The 26,927-nt window shown below is 45.8% G+C and overlaps 1 protein-coding gene across 4 annotated transcripts in view; it reads left to right on the top strand.

Moving 5' to 3' along the window:
• Positions 1 to 26,927, top strand: part of col16a1 (collagen, type XVI, alpha 1) — a 225,773-nt gene that overhangs the window by 34,577 nt on the left and 164,269 nt on the right. For 3 of the 4 annotated variants that reach the window (XM_069895932.1, XM_069895933.1, XM_069895930.1), the window contains exons 7-13: positions 569 to 649; positions 3,534 to 3,671; positions 7,408 to 7,443; positions 15,528 to 15,554; positions 21,797 to 21,814; positions 22,538 to 22,573; positions 25,246 to 25,308. In XM_069895932.1, coding sequence (XP_069752033.1) covers positions 569 to 649; positions 3,534 to 3,671; positions 7,408 to 7,443; positions 15,528 to 15,554; positions 21,797 to 21,814; positions 22,538 to 22,573; positions 25,246 to 25,308 — 399 coding nt within the window. The remainder of the gene's footprint in view (positions 1 to 568; positions 650 to 3,533; positions 3,672 to 7,407; positions 7,444 to 15,527; positions 15,555 to 21,796; positions 21,815 to 22,537; positions 22,574 to 25,245; positions 25,309 to 26,927) is intronic. The other variant, XM_069895931.1, reaches the window with a different exon arrangement.

The raw sequence follows: 26,927 nt of genomic DNA, 5'->3' as shown, positions 1-26,927 counted from the left end.
GTATCGGTCCCCAGTGACCCCTTTGATTTCAGTAAGTAATTCTGGAATGTTGATTGGGTCTCATCTCACCCCCTGCTGAAGAGTGGGGGGGTGGGGGGAAGGGAGGTTGACTACGCCCCATCACAACCCTTGCGGAAGGGGGAAGGGGGGGGGGGAGATGCTGATTAGATCTACATTCACAATTTCTGGTGAAGGGAAAGAAGCTGATCTGGTCCCATCCCATGTCTGATGGTACAAACCAAAGTCAAAGATTTCATGTGGATTCGGTCCCTTTCTCTAAGAAGGGAAAGAGGTGCAGGAACAAGAGATAACCCACAATAATCCCGCTCTGTTGGGAATATTCATGGTCAAGCATACCCAGGCCGACAGGTCACCAGCCGCAATGGCTGGAGGTTCCTGGACCTGTTCACCCCTCTCTCCCCAAATATCAATGATCAGCTTCAGGAGACAGCACCGTGACCAGCTCTGGCCTTCACTGCCACATTGGCTGCACTCCTGCACCCTGCACTGGAGGGTAGTCAGGTATATACTGAACTCTCTTCTGATCTTCTCCTACCTCTCTGCACAGGTCGACCTGCAGCAGATGATTCTATTCTGCGATCCCCTCGTGGCAGAAAAGGTGACGTGCTGCGAGATGCCCGGTGTCCAGGTAAGCGTGGTCCTCCTGCCGTCGTGCAATCCCACCAGCATCCTGATAGTATGGAGGAACTCTGCAGGTCAAATGGTGTACGTGGTTTTATATTGAAACCCTTCATCCAGACTGATTGGGGTGAGAGGAAATCGGCAGTAGAAGGAGAAGAGGGTTGCTCAGGTAGTGATTGGTGAGCCAGAGAGGGCTGACAGACAGATGGCACCAGGTCAAACCTGAAGGGGAGGGGAGAGGATTAAAGGAAAGGTATGTGACAAGGTGGGATCCAGGATAAAATAAATGGTGAAAAGTGGTGCTATTGTGAAGTGAGACGGGATGGAAGAGAGATGACTGAGTTCCAGAAGGTCAATATAGAGGAGGTACATGTGGAATAACACCATCTGCAAATTAGCCAACAATACTACAGCAACAATTATCAGAGATCCTCACCACCCAGCACACACTCTGTTTTCGCTGCTGCCATCAGGAAAGAGGTTTCGGTGCCACAAGACTCACACCACCAGGTTCAGGAACGGCTGCTACCCCTCCACCATTAGACTCCTCAACAACACACTCAGTCAGAGACTCATTTAAGGACTCTCCTTGTGCACTGTATTGATTTTCTTTGTTCTCTCTGTAAGGCACAGTCAGTTTTTTACATTCATTATTTGTTTACAGTTCTTTTATTTATTTACATGTTTTACACTGGGTACGGTTTATTTTTTGCACCACCAATGAGTGGTAATTCTGCCACACCCAGAGGGAGCCTGGGCTTGGATGTGATGTCATGTCTGTACTCTGACAATCAATCCGAGGCCTGAGGAAGGAACATGCTGTGCTGACCTCTAAACCTTCTCCACAACAATTCCACCCTTCTCTACCACACTCAGAACCCTCTATTTTTCTTGCATCCATGTGCAAGTCGTTTGAATGTCCCTATTGTACCAGCCTCCTCCACCACCCAAGGCACCAACCATTCTCTGTGTACAAAATACCCCTGATATCTCCCCTAAACTTCCCTCCACTCACCTTAACCAGATGGCCTCTGGTATTTACAGTTGTCACCCTGGGGGATAAAGGAGATGAATGATTATCTGAAAATTACAGGAGGAAGAACTCTGAATGCCAGAACCGTGAGAAAACAAATAGGAAATGCTGATCATAGGAAATTGTTGAGTCCAGAGGGTTGTAACGTGTTTCTTCAGAGATAGAGGGACTATTCCTTTAGTTTTCTGTGAGCAGTGCTGGAGGTTGGAGGGATGGAGGACTGAAGTGACAATGACAAGAGAGACACTTTTGGGAACTGAAAAGAGGTCAAGTGGTCACCAACCTTTGCAGATTTCTTCAGTGCAGGAGGCAACGTGGCAAGTGGAAAGCATGCTGCATCCAGTCGGACGTGGCACAAGTAGGTGATTGCTTTGGTTGGAGCAAACACAAGCCCCTGGATGGCAGGAGGGGAGGGATTGCAGTTTCTCTGGTTGTGTGGGATAGGAGGAGATGGATGTGCAGCCCAGGGTCACAGAGGGAATAGGGAAGAGGCAAGATACATCATAGTGTGGTGGTTAATCATTCTGCCCTATAGATGGTGGAAGGTCTGTTCCAGAGGAGAGGAGGAGGGTGAGATCAGGGAACTCGAACAGTCATGTTTGAGAGGAAAGGGTTGAGAGCAGTGAAATGGAAGAGTTGGGTTTGAGAGGAAGGGGTTAAGAGCAGGGAAATGGAAGGGTTGGGTGTGAGAGGAAGGGGTTAAGAGCAGGGAAATGGAAGGGTTGGGTGTGAGAGGAGAGGGTTGAGAGCAGGGAAATGGAACAGTTGGACTTGAGTGCCCTGTCAGCTATGGCAGAGGGTACTCAAAGTTGACGCATTTATCTGGGGAATCAGGTTGTGGAATGCTGGAGGGACTGGGGAGATGGAACAACGTGCTCGTTGAACCAAGCAGGTGGAGACATGGTCACTGTGGGAGTCTGTGGGCTTGCAGTGGATGGCATGTGGTCACTAGTGCAGAATCAGAGAGGGACCGATGAAGCCCAGAGTGAAACTGGCAGCAAAGGGGAGGTGGCCGTAGTATCATCGATGTTCCTGAAAATGAGGTGAAGGAACCAGACTGGACTGAAACAAGGAGTATTCAGCTGAAGGGAAAGGGTGGGGGAGGGGCTGGCTGGGAGGAAATTGAGGGGCACCTGATCATAGTCGTGTAGTGGGGTGGAGGGGTCGAGGATTTGGACATCAATAAATCAGAGCAAGGGTCTAATATGTCATCTCAAATCTCCTTATTTCCCTCTCCCACGACCTCAGGAATTAGTTGGAAGGAGCCACAGGATTCTCCTGTCATGTAACACTTCCCTGTCAAACTTGGTACATTTTTGGGATGAGTATCTCAAGGAGCACCAGAAAATCTGGTTTCATTCCCACAGAGGCAGCTAGGAGGTGAAGTTCAATTATTTTAATGAATTAGGAATTATAAAACAAGATCTTTTACTGACATCATGAAGCAACTGGATGTGACCAGACAATGCCCCCCTAAATCAGCATGTCCGTCGGGTGAGGAACTCTGGCCAGATGTTTCCAGACCCACCAATGCAATTGGATCTTGACTGACTTTGGAAACAACCCACCAAACCAGTCATTTCAAGGATACATAACAATGGTTAAAAAGCCCTGATGGTAGCATTCCCAGACCTTGAAGAGAAACATTTGTGGTGCCTTGCTTGGAATGAGATTAGATGAAGGATGCAGGACCCTAGCCCCACTTCTACAACTTAAAATGACCACCTTTCTCTCTTCCCCTGACCATACAAAATGTTTGACATGAAGCAGTGATGCCATTTCCCTGACCTGCAGGGTGCTTCAGGTCAGCAGGCACTTCATTTGATTGTTATTTTCTATCCGTTTCCCTCCCTCACAGTGTTCGAAGAGATTGTTGATGCCAAAGAGCAGACGGACTGCTGAGGTGAAGAAGAAGGGGAGTTTGATGAGAGCTCTCCCTCAGATCCGCGGGGAGGTCGAGACCAAATGTTTGTGTGCAGAGAAGACAAAGACAAAGGTGAGATGGATTGTATTCCTGGGATTTCCCAATTGGGGCTGCTGACTGACAGTGTGTTTCCATCTACTGCACTTTGCAAAGCTCAGCAGACAATACGCAGATATAGACCATGGAGAGAAACACAGGAAATCTGCAGAAGCTGGGATCCAGTTAGCAGCCCTGTTAGTGTAGTGGTTAACACACAGGGCTCGAATCCACCGTGGTCTGTAGGAGTTTGTACATTCTCGCTGTGATGCATGGATTTCCTCCTACCCTTCAAAACCTATGGGGTCTAATTGGGCGGCACGAGTTTAAATGGCAGGAATCGGCTTCTACCGTGTTGTAAATATTAAAAAATCGTCTTTATTGAGTTGTATTTGAAACAATAAAATACATTTCTCCTCGACCTGTTTGAACACCAGATGTTCCATCCGCTGGCCATGTGGTGGACCTGCATGTTGCAGTAAGGAGACACAATATGTGATCCTGAAGGGATCAACTTCCAGATGTGATGTCCAGCTGGGACTCCAATGGAAAGATCCAATCTCCATATTTCATAAAGAGCAAAATATCTTCCCCAATTATGCGGATAATTTTCATCTCCTATAAACAAATTGGGTCAAGACGGAATCCTGTTGTGAGCAAAGTGGGATGGAGTGTGTGCCTGTCTACATCATGGTTCTGAAGGGAAGCTGGGAGAGAGCTAGACATTTTTGGGTGTAATCCTCACCAATAATATGTCCTGGTTCAAACATGTCAGTGCAACAGACTATAAAACTCCACTCCCTCAGAATCCTTGGCAAATTTGGCTCTAACCAATCGTTATAGATGCACCATAAAAAGTAGCCTCTCCAAACGTTTCACAGCAAGGGAGAGGAACTGCCAGAAGCTGCAGCTCAGGCTATCACCCACACCCCTCCCCTTCATCAGCAATTCCCACTGCCTCAAGAAACAGATGCATGTGAAGACATATCCCATATGGTCACACTCTCTTCTCCCCCTTCTTGTTCGGCAGAGGAAACGTGTCTTGAGGCCTTCTTTTCACTGGCAGTCCAGTTAATTGGCTGTTCAGTGTCCCGGTTAAAGAAGCAGTTTTTGTTGTTTCCACTGGGCCACTTTTAACTGGGACCCGACCTGCTTTCACACTGACCACAAGTCTTCCACAGGAATAGGGGAGTCTTCCTTCAGCCAAGATGTCCTGGCATGCAATTTGTCCTTTTTCCACCAGTTTAATAGGCACACTAGCATGAATTTTCATAATTTGATTTGCTTTCCCACTGGACCCTTAACCAGTAAATTGGTCGTCAATTTCTGGGAGAGCTTTAAACTCAATGGTGGAAAGGTTGCAATTAGCACCTTCCCAACCCCTCATACTCTCTCCTGCACCTTCCCAACCCCTCACACGCTCTCCTGCACCTTCCCAACTCCTCACACACTCTCTTGCACCTTCCCAACCCCTCACGTGCTCTCCTGCACCTTCCCAACCTCTCACCCATAATCCATAACTCTCTGTCCCTGTAGATTTTGCACTTTCTCAGGAATGTTCCAATTTTAGCATCTTGTCTGTCAAACCTCAGAGTCGTTTCATATACAGTGGAATCCTCAGCGCTTCCCTGTGTTCAATGGCATCTGCCACCTGGTCTGCCCATTTGATTTATCTTCTCAGTGTCACTGACGGATCAACGTTACAAGAAGACACTCACAAGACCTTGTACACCTGATTTGACAACAATAACAGCAAAGAGCCACCCCTCCACATCCTTGCTTCCCCTGATGATCCCATCTTGTCCGTACCTGAGGATGACGGATGATACACTGTCAATAATATCAAAAGCCTGGAGATGCTGGATGACAGGCTTTTAGTACCATAAGACCTGGACCATGCTCCTATTCTAGCTCGATCCCAGCACTAGAACTGAGGGAGGGACTTGGCTTAACTGCCTTCATTAGGAGATTCCAGGAGGTGAAGTCACTGAGGGATGGAGGGTCAGCCATAAATATAAACCAAACGTGTACACAGTGGTTTTGGAAAATGAATCCGAGGAAAGCATCCAGCCCAGACGGAGAACCTGGCTGAGTATTAAAAATCTGTGCTGAGCAACTTACCAGTATATTCATTGATGTCTTCAACATCTCACTCAAACAGGGTGTGGTACCCACCTGTTTCAAACAGGCATCAATCATACCAGCACCCAAGAAGAGTGTAGTAACCTACCTTAATGGCTAGCGACCAGTAGCACTTACATGTACAGTGATGAAGTATTTTGAAAGGATGGTGTTGAAGCATATCAACTCCTGTCTGAGCAGTGACATGATCCATTCCAATTCACCTATCATAGAAACAGGTCTATAGTGGATGCCATCTCACTGGCTCTACACAAATCCCAGGAATATCTGAACAGCAAAGATGCAGATATCAGGATGCCTTTTATCTACTATAGTTCAGCATTTAACACCATCATTCCCTCAAAACTGATCAGCAAACTCCAAGATCTGGATCGTGGATTTCCTCACATACAGACCACAATCAGAGAAGATTGGTAAGAACTCTTCATCAGTACCGGAGCACCACAAGGCTGTGTTCTTAGACCCCTGCTCTACTCACTTTACACCTACAACTGTGTAACACCATCTACAAATTTGCCTACGATACCACGGTAGTGAGTTGTATAAAGGAAGGGAATGAGTCAACATATAGGATGGAGATTGAAAACTTGGCTGAATGGTGCACCAACAACCTTGTGTTCAATGTCACCAAAACTAAGGGGCTGATTGTTGACTTCAGGAAAGGAAAGCCAGAGGTTTACAATCTAGTGACCATTGGGGGATCCGAGCTGGAGAGTGAGCACATTAAAGTTCTTGGGAGTCACTATCTTGGAGGATTTTTCTTGGACCCAGTATACCAATGGCATCATGAAGAAAGCCCTTCAGCACATCGACTTCCTCAGGAGTTTGCGGAGATTTGGTATGACACCAGAAACCCTGGCAAATACCTACAGAGGAGTCGTGGAAAGTGTGCTGCCCAGCTGCATCTTGGTCTGATACGGGGACACCAATACCCCTCCAAAAGGTAGAGGACACAGCCCAGGTCATCACAGGCAAGACCCTCCCCACTATCGGGAGCATCTACATGGAATGCTGCCATTGGAGAACAGCAACAATCATCAAGGATCCACACCACCCAGCATATGTTCTGTTCTCGCTGCTGCCATCAGGAAAGAGGTTTCGGTGCCACAAGACTCGCACCACCAGGTTCAGGAACAGTTGCTACCCCTCCACCATCAGACTCTTCAACAACACACTCAATCAGAGACTCCTTTAAGGACTCTTACTTGTGCACTTTATTGATTTTTTTTTTAAATTCCCTCTATTGCAGTCAGTTTGTTTACATTCATTATCTGTTTACTTCTTTATTTATTTACATATTTACACTGGGTACATTTGCACTACCAATTAGTGGTGATTCTAGTGTGCCCACAGGTCAAAGGAATCTTAGGGTTCTATGTGATGTCATGTCTGTACTCTGACAATCAATCTTAAATCTGACGCACATACACTTGCACAGGCAAGTGCACATAGATGCATGCACTTAGCAATTATAAATTTACATGACCGATATTCTTCTGCGTGAAATTTGCTCTATGCTACTGTTGAGCTTCTGGTTCTGGCGAGGGTGCTGATCACGGGCGAGGTTGGTGGTTTACTTTGACCCTGCACTGCTTTGGCATCATTGACACTGACTCTCTTTCTTTTCTAGTGCAAGACGTGCATCTCAGAAACACCCGGCAAAAACGTGAGTATCACTTGAAGTTGCTCCAGTTGTGATGAAGTTGTGGCTCGAGCTCCAGTTGTGATGAAGTTGTGGCTAGAGCTCCAGTTGTGATGAAGTTGTGGCTCGAGCTCCAGTTGTGATGAAGTTGTGGCTAGAACTCCAGTTGTGATGAAGTTGTGGCTAGAGCTCCAGTTGTGATGAAGTTGTGGCTAGAGCTCCAGTTGTGATGAAGTTGTGGCTAGAGCTCCAGTTGTGCTGAAGTTGTGGCTCGAGCTCCAGTTGTGATGAAGTTGTGGCTAGAGCTCCAGTTGTGATGAAGTTGTGGCTAGAGCTCCAGTTGTGCTGAAGTTGTGGCTCGAGCTCCAGTTGTGATGAAGTTGTGGCTAGAGCTCCAGTTGTGATGAAGTTGTGGCTAGAGCTCCAGTTGTGATGAAGTTGTGGCTCGAGCTCCAGTTGTGATGAAGTTGTGGCTAGAGCTCCAGTTGTGATGAAGTTGTGGCTAGAGCTCCAGTTGTGATGAAGTTGTGGCTAGAGCTCCAGTTGTGATGAAGTTGTGGCTCGAGGTCCAGTTGTGATGAAGTTGTGGCTAGAGCTCCAGTTGTGATGAAGTTGTGGCTAGAGCTCCAGTTGTGATGAAGTTGTGGCTCGAGGTCCAGTTGTGATGAAGTTGTGGCTCGAGGTCCAGTTGTGATGAAGTTGTGGCTAGAGCTCCAGTTGTGATGAAGTTGTGGCTAGAGCTCCAGTTGTGATGAAGTTGTGGCTAGAGCTCCAGTTGTGCTGAAGTTGTGGCTCGAGGTCCAGTTGTGATGAAGTTGTGGCTCGAGGTCCAGTTGTGATGAAGTTGTGGCTAGAGCTCCAGTTGTGATGAAGTTGTGGCTCGAGGTCCAGTTGTGATGAAGTTGTGGCTAGAGCTCCAGTTGTGATGAAGTTGTGGCTCGAGCTCCAGTTGTGATGAAGTTGTGGCTAGAGCTCCAGTTGTGCTGAAGTTGTGGCTCGAGCTCCAGTTGTGATGAAGTTTTGGCTAGAGCTCCAGTTGTGATGAAGTTGTGGCTAGAGCTCCAGTTGTGATGAAGTTGTGGCTAGAGCTCCAGTTGTGCTGAAGTTGTGGCTCGAGCTCCAGTTGTGATGAAGTTGTGGCTAGAGCTCCAGTTGTGATGAAGTTGTGGCTAGAGCTCCAGTTGTGATGAAGTTGTGGCTAGAGCTCCAGTTGTGATGAAGTTGTGGCTCGAGCTCCAGTTGTGATGAAGTTGTGGCTAGAGCTCCAGTTGTGATGAAGTTGTGGCTAGAGCTCCAGTTGTGATGAAGTTGTGGCTAGAGCTCCAGTTGTGATGAAGTTGTGGCTCAAGCTCCAGTTGTGCTGAAGTTGTGGCTCGAGCTCCAGTTGTGATGAAGTTGTGGCTAGAGCTCCAGTTGTGATGAAGTTGTGGCTAGAGCTCCAGTTGTGATGAAGTTGTGGCTAGAGCTCCAGTTGTGATGAAGTTGTGGCTCAAGCTCCAGTTGTGCTGAAGTTGTGGCTCGAGCTCCAGTTGTGATGAAGTTGTGGCTAGAGCTCCAGTTGTGATGAAGTTGTGGCTAGAGCTCCAGTTGTGATGAAGTTGTGGCTAGAGCTCCAGTTGTGATGAAGTTGTGGCTAGAGCTCCAGTTGTGATGAAGTTGTGGCTCAAGCTCCAGTTGTGCTGAAGTTGTGGCTCGAGCTCCAGTTGTGATGAAGTTGTGGCTAGAGCTCCAGTTGTGCTGAAGTTGTGGCTCGAGCTCCAGTTGTGATGAAGTTGTGGCTAGAGCTCCATTTGTGATGAAGTTGTGGCTAGAGCTCCAGTTGTGATGAAGTTGTGGCTCAAGCTCCAGTTGTGATGAAGTTTTGGCTAGAGCTCCAGTTGTGATGAAGTTGTGGCTAGAGCTCCAGTTGTGATGAAGTTGTGGCTAGAGCTCCAGTTGTGATGAAGTTGTGGCTCGAGCTCCAGTTGTGATGAAGTTGTGGCTAGAGCTCCAGTTGTGATGAAGTTGTGGCTAGAGCTCCAGTTGTGATGAAGTTGTGGCTCGAGCTCCAGTTGTGATGAAGTTGTGGCTAGAGCTCCAGTTGTGATGAAGTTGTGGCTAGAGCTCCAGTTGTGATGAAGTTGTGGCTAGAGCTCCAGTTGTGATGAAGTTGTGGCTCGAGGTCCAGTTGTGATGAAGTTGTGGCTAGAGCTCCAGTTGTGATGAAGTTGTGGCTAGAGCTCCAGTTGTGATGAAGTTGTGGCTAGAGCTCCAGTTGTGATGAAGTTATGGCTCGAGGTCCAGTTGTGATGAAGTTGTGGCTCGAGCTCCAGTTGTGATGAAGTTGTGGCTAGAGCTCCAGTTGTGATGAAGTTGTGGCTAGAGCTCCAGTTGTGATGAAGTTGTGGCTAGAGCTCCAGTTGTGCTGAAGTTGTGGCTCGAGCTCCAGTTGTGATGAAGTTTTGGCTAGAGCTCCAGTTGTGATGAAGTTGTGGCTAGAGCTCCAGTTGTGATGAAGTTGTGGCTAGAGCTCCAGTTGTGATGAAGTTGTGGCTCAAGCTCCAGTTGTGATGAAGTTGTGGCTAGAGCTCCAGTTGTGATGAAGTTGTGGCTCGAGCTCCAGTTGTGCTGAAGTTGTGGCTCGAGCTCCAGTTGTGATGAAGTTGTGGCTCAAGCTCCAGTTGTGCTGAAGTTGTGGCTCGAGCTCCAGTTGTGATGAAGTTGTGGCTCAAGCTCCAGTTGTGCTGAAGTTGTGGCTCGAGCTCCAGTTGTGATGAAGTTGTGGCTAGAGCTCCAGTTGTGATGAAGTTGTGGCTAGAGCTCCAGTTGTGCTGAAGTTGTGGCTCGAGCTCCAGTTGTGATGAAGTTGTGGCTAGAGCTCCAGTTGTGATGAAGTTGTGGCTAGAGCTCCAGTTGTGATGAAGTTGTGGCTAGAGCTCCAGTTGTGATGAAGTTGTGGCTCGAGCTCCAGTTGTGATGAAGTTGTGGCTAGAGCTCCAGTTGTGATGAAGTTGTGGCTAGAGCTCCAGTTGTGATGAAGTTGTGGCTAGAGCTCCAGTTGTGATGAAGTTGTGGCTAGAGCTCCAGTTGTGATGAAGTTGTGGCTAGAGCTCCAGTTGTGATGAAGTTGTGGCTAGAGCTCCAGTTGTGATGAAGTTGTGGCTCAAGCTCCAGTTGTGCTGAAGTTGTGGCTCGAGCTCCAGTTGTGATGAAGTTGTGGCTAGAGCTCCAGTTGTGATGAAGTTGTGGCTAGAGCTCCAGTTGTGATGAAGTTGTGGCTAGAGCTCCAGTTGTGATGAAGTTGTGGCTCAAGCTCCAGTTGTGATGACCTTGTGGCTAGAGCTCCAGTTGTGATGAAGTTGTGGCTAGAGCTGCAGTGATGTCCATGGGGTGGGGAGGAATGTTGGGAGTGGGTTGCAGTGAGGACAAGTAATGAACACTGACTCTGGCAGGGTGGATGGGGGTGGGGCTTTGCTGCTGACCTCTCCAGGTGTCCTCCACCTACCCTCTGCCACCACTGGCTGATTCATAGCTAATCTCTTTTTTTTTTAATTTTTTATTTTTCACACCATAAATCACATTAGCCATGATATACACTATTTCTTTTTCACACATATACAGTGACTTTTTCTCCCCCCCCCCCCCCTTTCCTCCCAAACCACCCCCCCACCCCCCCCTCTCATCCATTTTAGGTATACAATCTAGGTTGCATTAAGCCAGTCAGACAATGTTGTCATTCAACAAAATTACACCAGAAATTCTACTGAGTCCATTTATTTCTTTCCTTCTCCTTCCATCAACTTAGGTAATGTTTGTCCCCGGTAGGTTTTCGCTGTTGTATTTAATGTAAGGCTCCTATACTTGTTCGAATATTTCAATATTATTTTTTAACCTATTTGTTATTTTTTCTAATGGAATACATTTATTCATTTATATTTAGTAGTTTCTTCCTTTTAATTTGGTTATGTATTCCATTAATTTTAAAGACATATAGTTCAGCGTAGCCCTTTTATATTTTGTTTATCTTCTCTTTCCGTTTTTCCATCATTACCTTTCCTCCTTTTCCATTTCTGTTTTCTTATTTTCAACTCTTTATAAGACAACATTCCTACAACATCCAACATTTTCCTTATTCTCCTATTTCTATCTTATTTATCCCCAATCTCCCCTTCACCTCCTGAGTTGTCCTTTATCCCTTGTCGGACAACCACATCTCCCCTCTCCATTTGGATTTGCGAATCCACTCGCAAGCGTCAACTGATTTTGCAGTGACCGCTATTTCCCCCCACCCCGCCTCCCCCAGAAAAGATTTCACTTTTCATATGTCACAAAGGTCACTCTTTTAATTCCCTCCTTATTCTCTCTATTCCATTACCTTCCCTTATTAATTCGTCTATACTATCTATATTTTCCTCTAAGTACAGATACATTCACGTATGCACATTGTCTCTATTCACTCTTATACCTCTTTACCCGCATACATATATCAATCGTGATCATTTTTACTCTCATTACCCGTCTTCATCCCTCAGTCTATTTTTGTCTTTACCCACATACATATCAATCGTGATCATTTTTACTCTCATTACCCGTCTTCCTCCCTCAGTCTATTTTTGTAATTGTTCTGCAAATTTTCGTGCTTCTTCTGGATCCGAGAATAGTCTGTTTTGTTGTCCTGGAATAAATATTTTCAATACCGCTGGATGCTTTAGTATAAATTTATACCCTTTCTTCCATAAAATCGCCTTTGCTGTATTGAACTCTTTTCTCTTCTTTAGGAGTTCAAAACTTATATCTGGATAAATGAAGATTTTTTGCCCTTTATACTCCAGTGGTTTGTTGCCCTCTCTTACTTTTTCCATTGTCTTCTCCAGTACCTTTTCTCTTGTCGTATATCTTAGGAATTTTACTACAATAGATCTTGGTTTTTGTTGTGGTTGTGGTTTAGAGGCCAATACTCTATGTGCCCTTTCTATTTCCATTTCTTGCTGTAGTTCTGGACATCCTAGGGTCTTAGGGATCCACTCTTTTATAAACTCCCTCATATTCTTGCCTTCTTCATCTTCCTTAAGGCCCACTATCTTTATGTTATTTCTTCTGTTATGGTTTTCCATTGTATCTACTTTTTGACCTAGTAGTTCTTGTGTCTCTTTAGTTTTTTTATTAGATTTCTCCAATTTCTTTTTTAAGTCTTCTACCTCCATTTCTGCTGCTACTGCCCGCTCTTCCATCTTGTCCATTTTCTTTCCCATTTCTGTTAAGGTCATCTCCATTTTATTTATTTTCTCTTCTGTGTTGTTTATTCTTTTTCTTAAATCCTTAAATTCCTGTGTTTGCCATTCTTTAAATGACTCCATGTATCCTTTAATAAGAGCAAGTATATCCTTTACCTTGCCTTTCTTTTCTTCTTCTATTTCACTGTACTCTTCCTCTTCCTCTTCTTCTTCCTCTAGGTTGACCATCTGTTGTTTCTTTGATGCCCTTTCCTTCTCTTCTTTCTTGTTTCTATTGTCTTCTGTGGTCTCTTCTTGCTGCAGGTGTTCTGCAGCTGTCGTTGCCGGCTGTGGAGATCGACTCCCCAGCTGGTCCCCCCTCCCGTCGGTGTGTTTTTTTTCATTCGCATCGCGCATGCGCGAAGTATCGCGCATGCGCGGTTGCGCACTTTTACTCGGCTCTGCGAGCCATTTTTGTAGTCCATTATTTACCGACCTGAGGGAGCGGGTTTCTCTCTCCGCAGCGGGCCTCTTCGGACAGGTAAGGCCTTCACCTTTTTCCTCCTTTGTCTTCTCTTCCTCTCTTCTTACCGTTGCTTTCGATTTTTCTTTTTTTGTCGCCATCTTCTTTCCACCTTTATACTCACTTTTCTGTAACTTTTATTTCTGTGCCTTTGTGTTTTCTTTTGTTTTTCCCGACTTTTCTGGAGAGGGCTGGAGTTCACCGTCCGGCCACTACTCCATCACGTGACTCCTCCCCCTTCATTCATAGCTAATCTCCAAGGAACCCGCAACTTTATGCAGAGCTGAGTTGTGACCAGTTTATTTGGGTGTACGGACGCCAAGACGTAGGATATTATTTCTCAAACTATATGTAATTTTTTTTTCCAAAGGAAAGCAGCTTTGAGTTTCTGCATGCCATCTTGAATACTGAAAGGTAGATCCTATTTCCAATTACTGCTAACACTAATTTAACAAATTCCAATTGGTATATCGATAGTTTTAATTTAGGTCTTGATCCTACAGTATTTCCTAATAGAAATAAATTCGGACTTCGTGAAAAAACAATTCCTCTAACTTGTTCCTAAAATTCTGTAGATCTGCCCAAAAAGGCCTTACGTTCAGATAAGATCAAGGTGAATGCAAGAAATTTCCTACTTCCTCACCACACTAAAACATTGATCTGATAAATCTGGTTTCAATCTATTCATTTTCTAGTAAGATAGAACTGATGTAAAAAATTACGCTGAACTAGTCTGTACCTTATATTGATAATGTTGGTCATACAATCCCCACATAAATCTGCCCATCTTTGCTCATCACTTACAATATTCAGATCTGTTTCCCACCTGTGTCTGGATTTTTGAACCCCTCATTGTAACAGAGCATATGTCATAGAAGGAAACTTGAACAATTCCCCTCCTAATAAGAAGTTCTACTTCAGTACAACTAGACAACAACATGGTTGGTCCTAACTTATCCTTCATGTATGCTCTTAATTGAAAATAGTGTTATGAGTTATAAAATATTTATTTTTAAGTTGCTCAAATGACATTAATTTGACCTATTTGATAACCATCTTCAAAGTTTATAAATATCCTTACAAAACCAAATATCCAAAAATTGATTATCCTTTGATAAAGATATGAGGATTTTGGATCAAAGGCATTTTGGACGATATAGACCCTCTTACACCAATCTCATCATTTATTTGATTCCAGATTTTAATCAGATGTTTAAATAATGGTGTAGCCTTATCACCAACTATCAATTTAACATTTCCCTTCCTTACCACTGACTCAGCATGCAAGTTAACCTTCAGGGAACCTTGCATGAGTTCTCCCGAGTTCCTCTGTGCCTTTAAATTTTGAATTTATTGCCCGCTTTTAAAATTAGTCAGTGCCTTTATTCTTTCCACCAAAGTGCATGATCATACATTTCTCTACACAGCCCTCTATCAGTCAATTCTTTGCCCAATCTCCTAACCTGTCTAAGTCCTTCTGCAGACTCAGTGCTTCCTCAACACCACCTACCCATCCTCCAATCTTTGTGTCATCCACAAACTTGGCCACTAAGCCATCAATTCTATCACCCTAGTACATGAAAGAAGTGATCCTAGCGATGAGCTCCAATTTAATGATTGCTCGACCAGATCCCAACCAGGGCAGCAGCTGTGGTGTCAGACCTGGCCCTGCTGCACTGGCCTTCAACCTGGCATGGTTGTGTGCTGGGGCAGGCTGGCATTGGGTTTGTCTGTGGTGCCTCTTTGGATGGACCATGGGCTCATCAGCTTGTGGTGAGGACAAACTACCTCTTTCAATACCTTGATGGGGGTGAGGAAAGGTTGTGATGACTGATCATCAAACTAATGTGAAATATGAAAGTTGTAGTAAAAACATGGAAAGGCTGGAGGAACTCAGCAGTCTCACAGCACCCATAGGAGGTAAAGACATTTTGGGCTTGAGCCCTAATACCTTGAAGGACTCAGGACCAAAATATATCTTTACCTCCTATGGACGCTGCATGACCTACTGATTTTCTCCAGCATTTCTGGATTTTTAACCTGCTGGATTGGAACGGATAACATATGGTTAGTGCAACCCGGGTTCAATTTTGCGCTGTCTGTAAGGAGTTTGTACATTCTCCCTGTGTTTGTGTGGGTTTCCTCTGGATGCTCCAGTTTCCTCCCACCTTTTCAGTGTAAGGGGTTGTAGGTTAATGGGGGTATTTGGGTGGCACGGGCTCGTGGGCTGGAAGGACCTGTTACCGCGCTGAATGTCTACATTTTTAAAAAAATGGAAACCTCAATATTCCCAATGGAAGGGCATGAACTCACTCAGAGGGAGAGCTGGGGAAGGCACAATGTTCTTTCTGGAATGGAATTAACTCTGTGCATTCTTTATCAATCTTCTGCAGGATGCTGGGGAACTGACCAGACTGAAGGTAATTTACTGGAGCGAACCAGTGATGAGTTATCCTCAACATGGACAGAAGGTTATGGAGGATCTGGGAGGAGAACTTAGAGGGTGATGGGGAGACAGTGTTACTAGGCCTAATTGAACAGCCTGTATCAAGTCTCACACACAGAGAGGGGAGTCTGAAGTTTGCACATCTGTTTGCAATCATTTGCCAAAACGTATTCCTTGGCAGTTGTCCCTGCGGTTTTAAAAGTAGCAGGGCTTCGTCCACTGTTTCAATAGAAATCAATGTGAATTGAAACCTGTGAGTCTAATGTGTGTGGGGAGAAAGAAGGAGGCGCTTTGCTGAGTTGTAACCTGTCTCAATCCACCCTGATGGTACTGGGCTGGTCCATTCAGGACAACATCCACCTTGTCAGAGACCTGGCCAAACTATCCCATGATGAGGCCTAACTATCCCATGACATGATCCCATGTCATCTGCCTTTCTCTCTCTTGACCAAGAGAAGGCTTTTGATGGGGTGGTCATGGTTACCTTCTCGGGGCCTTATGCGTATTCGGACGGGGGCCATGTTTCATGGCCTGCATCCGACTAATGCAAACTGCAGCAGAGTATCTTGTCAAGTCAATGGGTCCTTAACGGGGCCTTTTTGCTTCATTGGGGTTGCCCCATGTTGGGGCAACTGTATTCTATCTGCATAGAGCCATTCCTGTGCTTTCTTTGGAAGAAGCTGATGGGGCTGGTGCTATGCGAATTGGAGATGGAGGTCATCCTCTCGGCTTACGCCGATGACATCCTCCTCATGGTCACTGACCCCAATGACCTTCTGAGGATGAATGCATGCCTGGAGTTCTTCTTGGGCCCACCCTCCACCAGGGCAACTGGGCAAAGTGCTCCGGTTCTCTGGTGGGACAGTGGCAGGTGGACTCCCTGCCTAAGGAGATGCACCCCTTTGAGTGGAGTGCTACGCATTGCCTCTACCTGAGTGTCACTGGGGAGTCCTGGCTGGAGAACTGGTGCAACCTGGAGGTGAACGCCCTTGAGAGGTTGGGGCACTGGTCAGGTTTCATCCGTGCAACTTCATACCAGGTCAGGGTGCTGGTCATCAACCAGCTGATGGCCTCGATGCTGTGGTACTAGCTAGTCACCCTGGTCCCTCCTACGGTTTCTGTTGCCACGACCCAGAAGAAGTTGGTGGACTTCTGGGAAAACAGGAGGTGCTGGGTCTCTGCTGCAGCCCTGAATCTATTGATCGAGGAGGGTGGTCAGTTGCGGGTGTGTGTCCAGACCTAGATGGTAGCCTTTCATCTCAGAGATATGTCCACTGAGTACCCTCTGTGGTGGCACGTGCTGGCCACCTACTTCCTTCGTCGGGGTCTCTTTAACATTATTACATCCCTTCTAAGATAAGGGATGTACTCCAAATGAGGTCTCAACAGTGCCCCATAGAGCCTCATCAACACCTCTTTATTATTTACTCTTATATACACTATTCCTCTTGAAATGAATGCTAACCTAGCATTCGCTTTCTTTTCTGGTGGTTAAGCTAAAGGTTATCCTGCATGAGGACCCCCAAATCCCTTTGCACTTCCAAATATTGAATTTTCTCCCCATCCAAATAATAATCTGCCTGTTTATTTCCTCTTCCAAAATGTACAACCATATGTTTCTCAACATTGTATCTTATCTGCCATTTTGTTGCCCATTTTCCTAAGCTATCCAAGACTCTCTGCAACCTTTCGGTTTCTTCAACACTTCCTACTCTACCACCTATCTGGTGTCATCTGCAAAATTACCCACAAAACCATTCAATCTATAATCCAAATCATCAATATACATTGTGAAAAGAAGCGGTCCCAACACCGACCCCTGCAGACACCATTAGTATCCGGCAACCAACCAGAACAGGATTCCTGTATTCCCACCCTTTGCTTCCTGCCCATCAGCCAATGCTCCACCCAATCTAATATCTCCTGTTATTCCATGGGCTCTCATCTTATTAAACAGCATCTTAAGCGGCACTTGATCGAAGGCCTTTTGAAAAAGTATACAATATCCACAGGCTTTCCCTTGTCCATCCTACTTGAGATTACCTCAAAAAATTCCATTAGTTTGGTCAGGCAAGATCTTCCCTTCATGATCCTGTGCCAGCTTAACTGGGAATCCCACACTGTGAAAGGGATAGATGGCTTGGAGTTTGTGAAATGTGTTCAGGAAAATTTTCTAAACCAATATGTAGAGGTACCAACAAAAGCGGATGCAGTACTTGATCTATTAGAGAATCAGATGGGTCAGGTGACAGATGTATGTGTAGGTGAATATTTTAGGTCCAGTGACCATAATGTCATTAGCTTCAAGTTAACTATGGAAAAGGATAAGTCTGGTCCTCACCTTGGGATTCTAAATTTGAGGAAGGCCAATTTTGTGGAAATGAGAAAGGATCTAGGAACAGTGGATTGGGATATGTTGTTTACTGGCAAGGATGTGCTCGGTAGGTTGAATACCTTCAAGGGTGAAATTTTGAGAGTGTGGAGTTTGCATGTTCCTGTTAGGATTAAAGGCAAAGTTTACAGGCAGAGGGAACCCTGGTTTTCAAGGGATATTGGTGATCTGGTTAAGAAGAAGAGGGAAGTGTATAACAAATATAGGCAGCAAGGAGCTAATGAGATACTTGAAGGTTACAGAAAATGCAGGAAAATACTCCAGAAAGAAATCAGGAAGGCAAAAAGAAGACATGATGCTGCTCTGGCAGATAATGTGAAGGTAAACCTGAACGGTTTCTACAAGTACATTAAAAGGTTAGTAAGGGACAAAATTGGCCCTCTGAGGATCAGAGTGGTCAACTATGTGTGGACCCTCACATAATGGGGGAGACCTTGAACAGTTTGTTTGCATCAGTATTTACTCAGGAAACTGGCATAATGCATAAGGAAGGAAGAGAAACAAATAGAAGGGTCATGGAACAGATGAAGATTAAAGAGGAGGAAGTGATTGCTGCCTTACAGCGAATAAAGGTAGATAAATCCCCCGGGCCAGATATGATATGCCCTCGGACCTTGAAGGAGACTAGTGTAGAAATTGCAGGGGTCCTGGCAGATGTATTCAAAATGTCCTTAGCCGTGGGTGAGGTGCCAAAGGATTGGAGGGTAGCTCATGTTGTCCCATTGTTTAAAAAAGACTCCAAAAATAAACTGGACGATTATAGGCCAGTGAGCCTGATGTCAGTAATAGGTAAATTATTGGAAGGAGTTCTGAGAGACAGGATATATAGGTATTTGCACAGCCATGGGCTGATTAGAGGAGAGTCAGCAAGGCTTTGGGTGTGGTAGGTTGTGCTTAACAAATCTTACTGAGTTTTTTGAAGAGTTTACCAGGAATGTGGATGAAGGAAAGGTTGTGGATGTTGTCTACATGGAGTTTAGTAAAGCCTTTGACAAGGCCCCACATTGGGAGGTTAGGTCAGAAGGTTATGGCACGAGGTATTCAAGGAAAGGTGCTAAACTGGATTCGAAATTGGCTGTGTGGGAGAAGGCAGATGGTGATAGTGAATGGTTGCTTCTCAGACTGGAGGCCTGTGACCAGTGGGGTGCCTCAGGGATCAGTGGTGGGACCATTGTTGTTTGTTGTCTTTCTCACAGGTCTGGTTGATAATGTTGTGAATTGGATCAGCAAGTTTGCTGATGACACAAAGATAGGAGGCGTCGTGGGCAGTGAGGCTTACAGAGGGATCTGGACCAGCTAGGAGAATGGGCCAGAAAGTGGCAGATGCTGTTTAATGCAGACAAGTGTGAGGAGGTGCATTTTGGAGGGGCAAACCAAGGTAGGAGATGAACAGTAAATGATAAGGGACTGACGAGTGCGGAGGAGCGGAGGGATCCGGGAGTGCGGAGGAGCGGAGGGATCCGGGAGTGCGGAGGAGCGGAGGGATCCGGGAGTGCGGAGGAGCGGAGGGATCCGGGAGTGCGGAGGGATCCGGGAGTGCGGAGGAGCGGAGGGATCCGGGAGTGCGGAGGAGCGGAGGGATCCGGGAGTGCGGAGGAGCGGAGGGATCCGGGAGTGTGGAGGAGCGGAGGGATCCGGGAGTGCGGAGGAGCGGAGGGATCTGGGAGTGCAGAGAAGCGGAGAGATCCAAGTGAGCTGATACATTGTTCCCTGAAGGTGGTGTCGCAGGTGGACAGGGTTGTAAAGAAAACTTTTGGCATCTTAGTCTTTATAAATCAAAATATTGAGTTTAGGAGTTGGGATGTTATGTTGAAGTTGTTTAAGACATTGGTGGGGCCAAGTTTGGAATAGTGTGTGCAGTTCTGGGTGTCCAACTCCAGGAAGGATATCAATTAGATTGAAAGAGTGCAGAGAAGATTTACTAAGATGTTGCTGTGATTTCAGGAGTTGAGTTACAGGGAAGGGTTAAACAGGTTAAGGCTTTATTCCTTGGAGCGTAGAAGAATGAAGGGAGATTTGATCGAGATGTACAAATGCGAGAGGTCATAGTTTTAACCTGAAAGGGAAGAGGTTTAGGAGGAACATTAGTGAAAAGTTCTTCACTCAGAAAGTGGCGGGAGTGTGGAATGAGCTGGCATCTGATGTAGTGAAAAGTGGCTTGATCATGTGTTTTAAGGCTAAATTGGATAGGTACATGGATGTGAGAGGACTGGAGGGTAATGGAATGGGAGCAGGTCAATGGGACTAGCAGAATAATGGTCAGCAGGACTAGAAGGGAGGAATGGCCTATTTTATATGCTGTAGCATTCTATGCAATATAACTTTCCAAATCTTATGCTCAGTACCTCAGTCTATGAAGGCAAGCATATCAAATGCCACCTTCAGTCCCCTACCCACCTGTCACATTTTCAGGTCATTTTGTACATCAAAATCCCTAAGCCAACACCCCTAAGTTCCCTGTCATTGACTCTGTGTCCGACCAGGATCTATCACCTACCTCTGGTTTGGGTTAAATTCTATCTGCCACTGTGATTCCCATCTTTCCTGTTGATCTGTGTTCTACTGAACTTTGCTTTACATTTCATGTCACCTTGTGAATCAGACCACCTGCATTCTTATCAAATTTTCATACAAGCAAAGAAAATGCCTTCTCCTCATTCTCGTCTGTGTGCACTTTTTTGGAAGACCCCTCTTTGCTGCAGATGAGACACCTCACACAGTCTCACCCCCACCTCAGAGACAGGTTCCTAGGGTTGAGGCATGAACAGCCGCCTCCTGCTCTCCTTTTCCCTTTCGCTAAGGTATCTCTGCATTCCCTCATATCAGCCTCTTTCAGACCCAACCACAGGTTCATTCTAGGTGCTCAGTGGGTTTGCATCAGCCTGCAGTGGTCAGTACAGAGCTGCATCCAGAGACTGGTGGATGTTCTTCAATACACCATGGAGTTTGGTTGTTTGTCCACCAAGTTCCTGGTTGCCCACTGCCTTCCATCTATCCATCTGCCTCCCACCCTCCAAATTACCTGTTAACCTCTTCAAAGCCAATGCAGAAGTCATTCTGGTGAAGGACAAGGAGCAGAGGACAGACACGAGTCAACTCACCAACTATCCTGTTGAGCTCAGAATTAATTTGTCTTTTGGGGCTCCTTAAAGGGCTTGAGATTGGTGCAGTCCATATAACCATATAACCACTTACAGCACAGAACAGGCCAGTTCGGCCCTACTAGTCCATGCCGTAACAAATCCCCACCCTCCTAGTCCCACTGACCAGCACCCAGTCCATACCCCTCCAATCCCCTCCTCGCCATGTAACTATCCAGTTTTTCCTTAAATGTAACCAATGATCCCGCCTCGACCACGTCTGCCGGAAGCTCATTCCACATCCCCACCACCCTTTGCGTAAAGAATTTTCCCCTCATGTTCCCCTTATAATTTTCCCCCTTCAATCTTAAACCATGCTCTCTAGTTTGAATCTCCCCCACTCTTAATTGAAAAAGCCTATCCACGTTTACTCTGTCCCTTTTAAAATCTTAAACACCTCTATCAAGTCCCCTCTCAATCTTCTACGCTCCAGAGGAAAAAGCCCCAGTCTGCACAACCTTTCCCTGTAACTCAGACCTTGAAATCCTGTCAACATTCTCGTGAACCTTCTCTGCACTCTCTCTATTTTGTTTATATCTTTCCTATAATTTGGTGACCAAAACTGTACGCAGTACTCCAAATTTGGGCTCACCAATGCCTTGTACAAAGTGAGAAGGATACATTTTGCTTTTGGCAGAGATTTATATTTACATACTTTTTTTTCTCTCTCATTTTTACCCCCAGGGTGAAGACTGCATTGAGGTAAGCATCTCCCATCTGCCAGTCTTCTGAATTCATCAACCAATTTTGATTGTCAAAGACTTTGAAGCAAGATGCTCTGTTGACATGAGGCAAATGTATGTTCCCTGTGAAACACGGAAAGTTTGCAGACTCTGCAATTGGGGTAAAAATACTGGAGAAACTCAGCAGGTCATGCAGCATCCACAGGAGGTAAAGATATGCAACTGACGTTTTGGCCTTGAGCCCTTGTTTGTTATTCTTGAATCCTCAGGCCTGAAATGTTAATTCTATATCTTCACCTCCTATGGATGTGGCGTAACCTGCTGAGTTTTTCCACCATTTTTGAGCTTTTAATACAAATATGTGATTCCATTGGACCAAACTCCTTCCCACCCAGTACCATGTAGGATCCCCATTGGATGGGTGCAAGTGTCCTCTGTTTGGAGGTGAGGTCATCCAGGAAGCAGTGTGGTAAGTTCCTGGCTGGCTGCAGGCACAAGACTACTAACTAGTCCTGATTGTGAGCTCCCTCACAAGCCCAAATACATCGACATGTTGAAGAACCTTTACAAGTCAGCGTTGTCTTATTTTTTTCATTCACACATGAGAGTTTTCCTCCTGTCTGGACTTTCCGGCTTTGCCTCCCTGCACTGTGCTAGCTGGTCTTGTGCTGAGGGCCAGCTGCCAACTACTGTGAATCTTTCCTCTGGACCAAAGTACTGATGCCATCTCCTTTCCTCCCAGTGTCCCCAGGGCCAGAAAGGAGAGAAGGGCGAGTCGGTGAGTCGTCAAACTGGTCTGAACTGATCAGCTTTTTGTTTCTGCTTGTCTGCTATCCATGGTCTTTTCCCTTCACTTGTCCTCTCCAGGAATGTATCTTTTTCAGCCGGAGAGAAGCCAGTCTGGTTGGCTGCATGTGAATTGTTGAATGTTCCAGCCAGGAGGAGCTCAGGGTCTCGGTTGTCTCTGCCTGGTCAGGGAGCACACCCCTGAGAAAGTGAAGGGCAGACATCGACTGTTGCTCTTGTAACTGGTGGGAGGTGGCCCTTGGCCTCTGATAAGGCTGTCAGAGAGATGAACCAGCAGTCACACCTTGCATTGGGCCTTGCTGGGTGGGTGTGTTGTGGGCATTCGTGCAGAAGCAGATCTGAGTTGATCAGGTCCAATCTCTGGGATCATCTTTTACTCTTGTACCATGCCCCTTATTTTCTTCAAGCTCCCCACCATCCTTGCCTAGTCCAATCACCACCCTGGCTTTCCAACTGTGATCCCAATATTCCACCAACCAATCCCTCTCTTCTGTCTTATCAAAGCTTTTGAAATTTTGGGGTCCATGACTAACACTGACCACCACCCTGGGCTTTCTTTTTCCCCAGGCTGAGAAAAGATCTTTGTGAGCATAAGGTGTGCAAAATATCTTCTATTCCACACCACACAGGCCAGTGTTCACGGTGTAAGGGGATGGATACAAAATGTGTTGGCCCAACAAGCACCATTGGTTTAGCATTTCATCACTGGAGAATTCTTTGGGCCAGGTATATGGTACTGCTTCTGTTGTTAAACAAGAACATCTGCTGATGCGGGGTTGAGTGAAGTACCCAAATGCGCTGGCATTCGATGTTTCAGGCCTGAGCCCTTGGATGGGGATGTGGAAAAATAGGTAGACTCCTGTATATTTTTTTTTAAGTGGGAGAGAGGAAGGGGAAAGACCATAGGAAAGAGGTAATAGGTGGATACAGGTGGGAGGGTAGAAGAAAAAGACGCTGAGAAGACTGAGGGTAGCTCTCTGATCGGAGAAGGAAGTAAAGGGGGTGGAGAAGGTAGAAACTCACGTGAATAGGGTGGTGAAGAAGGCTTTTAGTATGCTGGCCTTTATCAATCATTGCATGGAATATAGGAGTTGGGAGGTGATGTTGAGATTGTATAAGACGTTGGTGCGGCCTAATTTGGAGTTCTGTGTGCCTTTCTGGTCGCCTAATTATAGGAAGGATATAAACAGAGTGGAGAGAGTGCAGAGAAGGTTTACCAAAATGTTACCTGGGTTTAAGCATCTAGAGTATAGGGAGAGATTGGACAGATTAGGTCTTTATTCTTTGGAGCGTAGAAGGTTGAGAGGGGATTTGATAGAAGTATTTAAGATTATGAAAGGGATAGACAGAATGGATGTGGATAGACTATTTCCGTTAAGAGGAGGAAAGATTAAAACAAGAGGACATGAGTTAAGAATTAAGGGGCAGAGGTTTAGAGGTAACATGAGGGGGAACTTCTTTACTCAGAGAGTGGTAGCCGTGTGGAATGAGCTTCCGGGAGAAATAGTGGCGGCGGAGTCAATTGTATTATTTAAGAAAAGGTTGGACAGGTATATGGATGAGAAGAAGATGGAGGGTTATGGGCATTGTGCAGGGAGGTGGGACTAGAGAGGGGTGTTTGGTTCGGTGCGGACTAGAGGGGCCTAATGGCCTGTTTCCGTGCTGTAATTGTTATGTTATGTTATGTTATGAGAGCTGGATATAAAGGGATAGGGTAAGAGAGAGACTGGAGGATTAATAGAAACTGGAGAAGACAATGTCAGTGTTGTGGTTGGAAATTGCCAAGACAGAATATAAAGTATTGTTCTTCCAATGTGCAGGTGACCTCATTTTGGCAGGTACATGAGGTCACGGACAGATATGTTGCTGTGTGGAATTGAAATGGGTGGTCACTGGGAGGTCCCGGCTGTTGCAGTGGACAGAGCAAAGGTGTTTAGTGAGAAAACTGTAGTTAGACAATGCTTGGAGTATCGTGTTCAGTTCTGATCACTTCATTACATGAAGGAGGTAGATGCTTTGGAGAGGGTGCAGAGGAGATTGACCAGGATGTTGCCTGGATTGGAGAACCTGTCTCATGGAGCAATGTTGACAGAACTAGGGCTTTTCTGTTTGGAGTGACAAAGGATGAGAGGGGACAATAAGATTATGACGGTCTTCAATAGGGTGAACACCCAGCACCGATTTCCTGAGGTGAAAATACCAGAGGACAATTCTTTAAGGTAAGTGGAGGTAAGTTTTTGGAGGATGGCAAGTTTTTACACAGAATAGTGGGTGCCTGGATTGCATTGCTGTGGTGTTGGTGGAGGCTAGTACAATAGGGATATTTTAGATACATACATGGATGTAAGGAAAGTAGAGGATATAGGTGTAAGTGGGGAAGGATTAGATTTATTGAGTAGGTTTCCATGGGTCAGCATAATATTGTGGGCCAAAGGGTCTACACTGTGCTAGATGATTCTATGTAGGTGTGGGCTGGGTATTGGATTACACAGTTCACCCCATCGCTCTCGTACGGTGGCTGCAGAGGCGAACTGTTATCCTCCACTCTGCCTTTCCTCACTGAGGGTGAGATCTGAAGCGAGATTTAAGTTGAGCCTATATTGAATTGTGATTAACTCTGGAATCTTCTGTTTGTCTCCAAAGGCTGAGAAAGGTCAGAAAGGTGAGCCAGGAATCCCAGGACTGACTGGTGCCCCAGGAAGGGACGTGAGTATTTCTGGCACACTGCATACCGCCGGGAAACTGCACATACCACCCAGCGGCAGAAGGGGGGTGGATTAAAATAAAGGCTAGCTTGTTGGTTGGACAGGCAAATGAGAAGAGGCAGGGTGACCATATTGGGAGAGGGGGATAGATGGTGGGGCTTGGGAGAGCACTAAGTTCATTCAGTGTCGGGCTGGCCCAGAAGACGATGAAGACCTTGGCCTCCTGCTTGTGGGCTGGGAGAAGTCAAGAAACCTTCATCCTTGCAGTCAAGGCCTTGAACGGGAATGGGCCTTTCAGCCCAGCCTGTTCATGCTAACCCTTTTGCCCATCCACACATATCCTCTTTGCCCATACCAGGTTCGTATCCTTCTCAGTCTTTCACTTTTAAACACCTAAATCTAAATCTCTGTTAAACATAGCATCTAATTCCCTCACCTCCTCTGGCAGCTTGTTCCAGATGCCCTCCACCCCACCTTCAGATCCCTTGTTTTTCATATGCCTATGGGGAGGAAAGATTTTGATCATTTACCTCTAAGCCTTTTGTGATCTTGTATACCTCTGCCAGCTCACCCCACAGTCTCCTACTCTTCAGGTAAATCAATTGTAATGCGCATCGAAAGAACCAAAGACTTGTTGATCCAAACCAAGGCTTTTATTAACTAAAAGACTGGAGCATATCACAAGTAGGTCGAGCAGTCCAGAATGACCTGGTCTGGCTAGGAGCAATCCTTTAAGACCTGCCAGTAGGTGTGGCTACACTCTCAGCCAATCACAGTCATCCTATACTACCATCCGTACATATGTACATATTCACATTGGTGATAGAATCTGTACTATCACACCCATTCCCACCTTTTCAATCTCTCCTCAGAACTAAATTCCTCCAATCTAGGCAACATCCTAGTGATAAAAACATAATCTGTTGGAGGAACTCAGTGGGTGGCCCTGATGAAGGTCTCTGATGCGCTTTTTGTGTCCCATGGATTCTTCTCGACCTGCTGAGTTTCTGTACCAGGTTGTTTTTGCTCTGGATTCAAGCGTCTGCATTCGCTCATGTGTCTCCAACATCCTTGAGAGTCTCCTCTGAGCTCTCTCAAACGCAATTGCATCCTTTTTTAGGGTGTGATGTTGAGAACTGTACACACATGTTCTGTGAGGTTGCCACACAACATCCCCAATTCTTATTGAACAGATGCTGGAGTCGAGTGCAACACCCAAACGTGCTGGAGAAACTCAGCAGGTCACGCAGCATCCGTGGGAAGTAAAAGGGAACTGATGTTTCGGGACTGAGCCCTGTGGTGGAACATTGTATATCAGTCATTGTACTAGTGGCCCACCCCAATACTGTAACTCCTCCACCTCCATGATCCCTAATAAAGGCTGTACTGTTCAATCCCCTCCTGCAGTACTGCCTTGAAATCGGGCCAACAGCATGTAAGAGATGCCTGTGAGTTTATAGTGATTAAAGCCTATTAATCTCCACTTCTGCTCTGTCAGGTCTAATTGATAGCACTACAAGCCCTTTGTTAGGATTCAGAAAAACCAGGGAGATGCCTGAATAACAGGTGGAAGAACAACACCTTAAGTCCTGAGCACTCTCCAATCAGACTAATATCATC

Source organism: Narcine bancroftii, chromosome 8 (assembly GCF_036971445.1).
Source record: "Narcine bancroftii isolate sNarBan1 chromosome 8, sNarBan1.hap1, whole genome shotgun sequence".
NCBI classification, from domain to species: Eukaryota; Metazoa; Chordata; class Chondrichthyes; order Torpediniformes; family Narcinidae; genus Narcine; species Narcine bancroftii.
The sequence above is the reverse complement of the archived record's forward strand: the minus strand, read 5'-3'. Positions and strand labels throughout refer to the sequence as shown.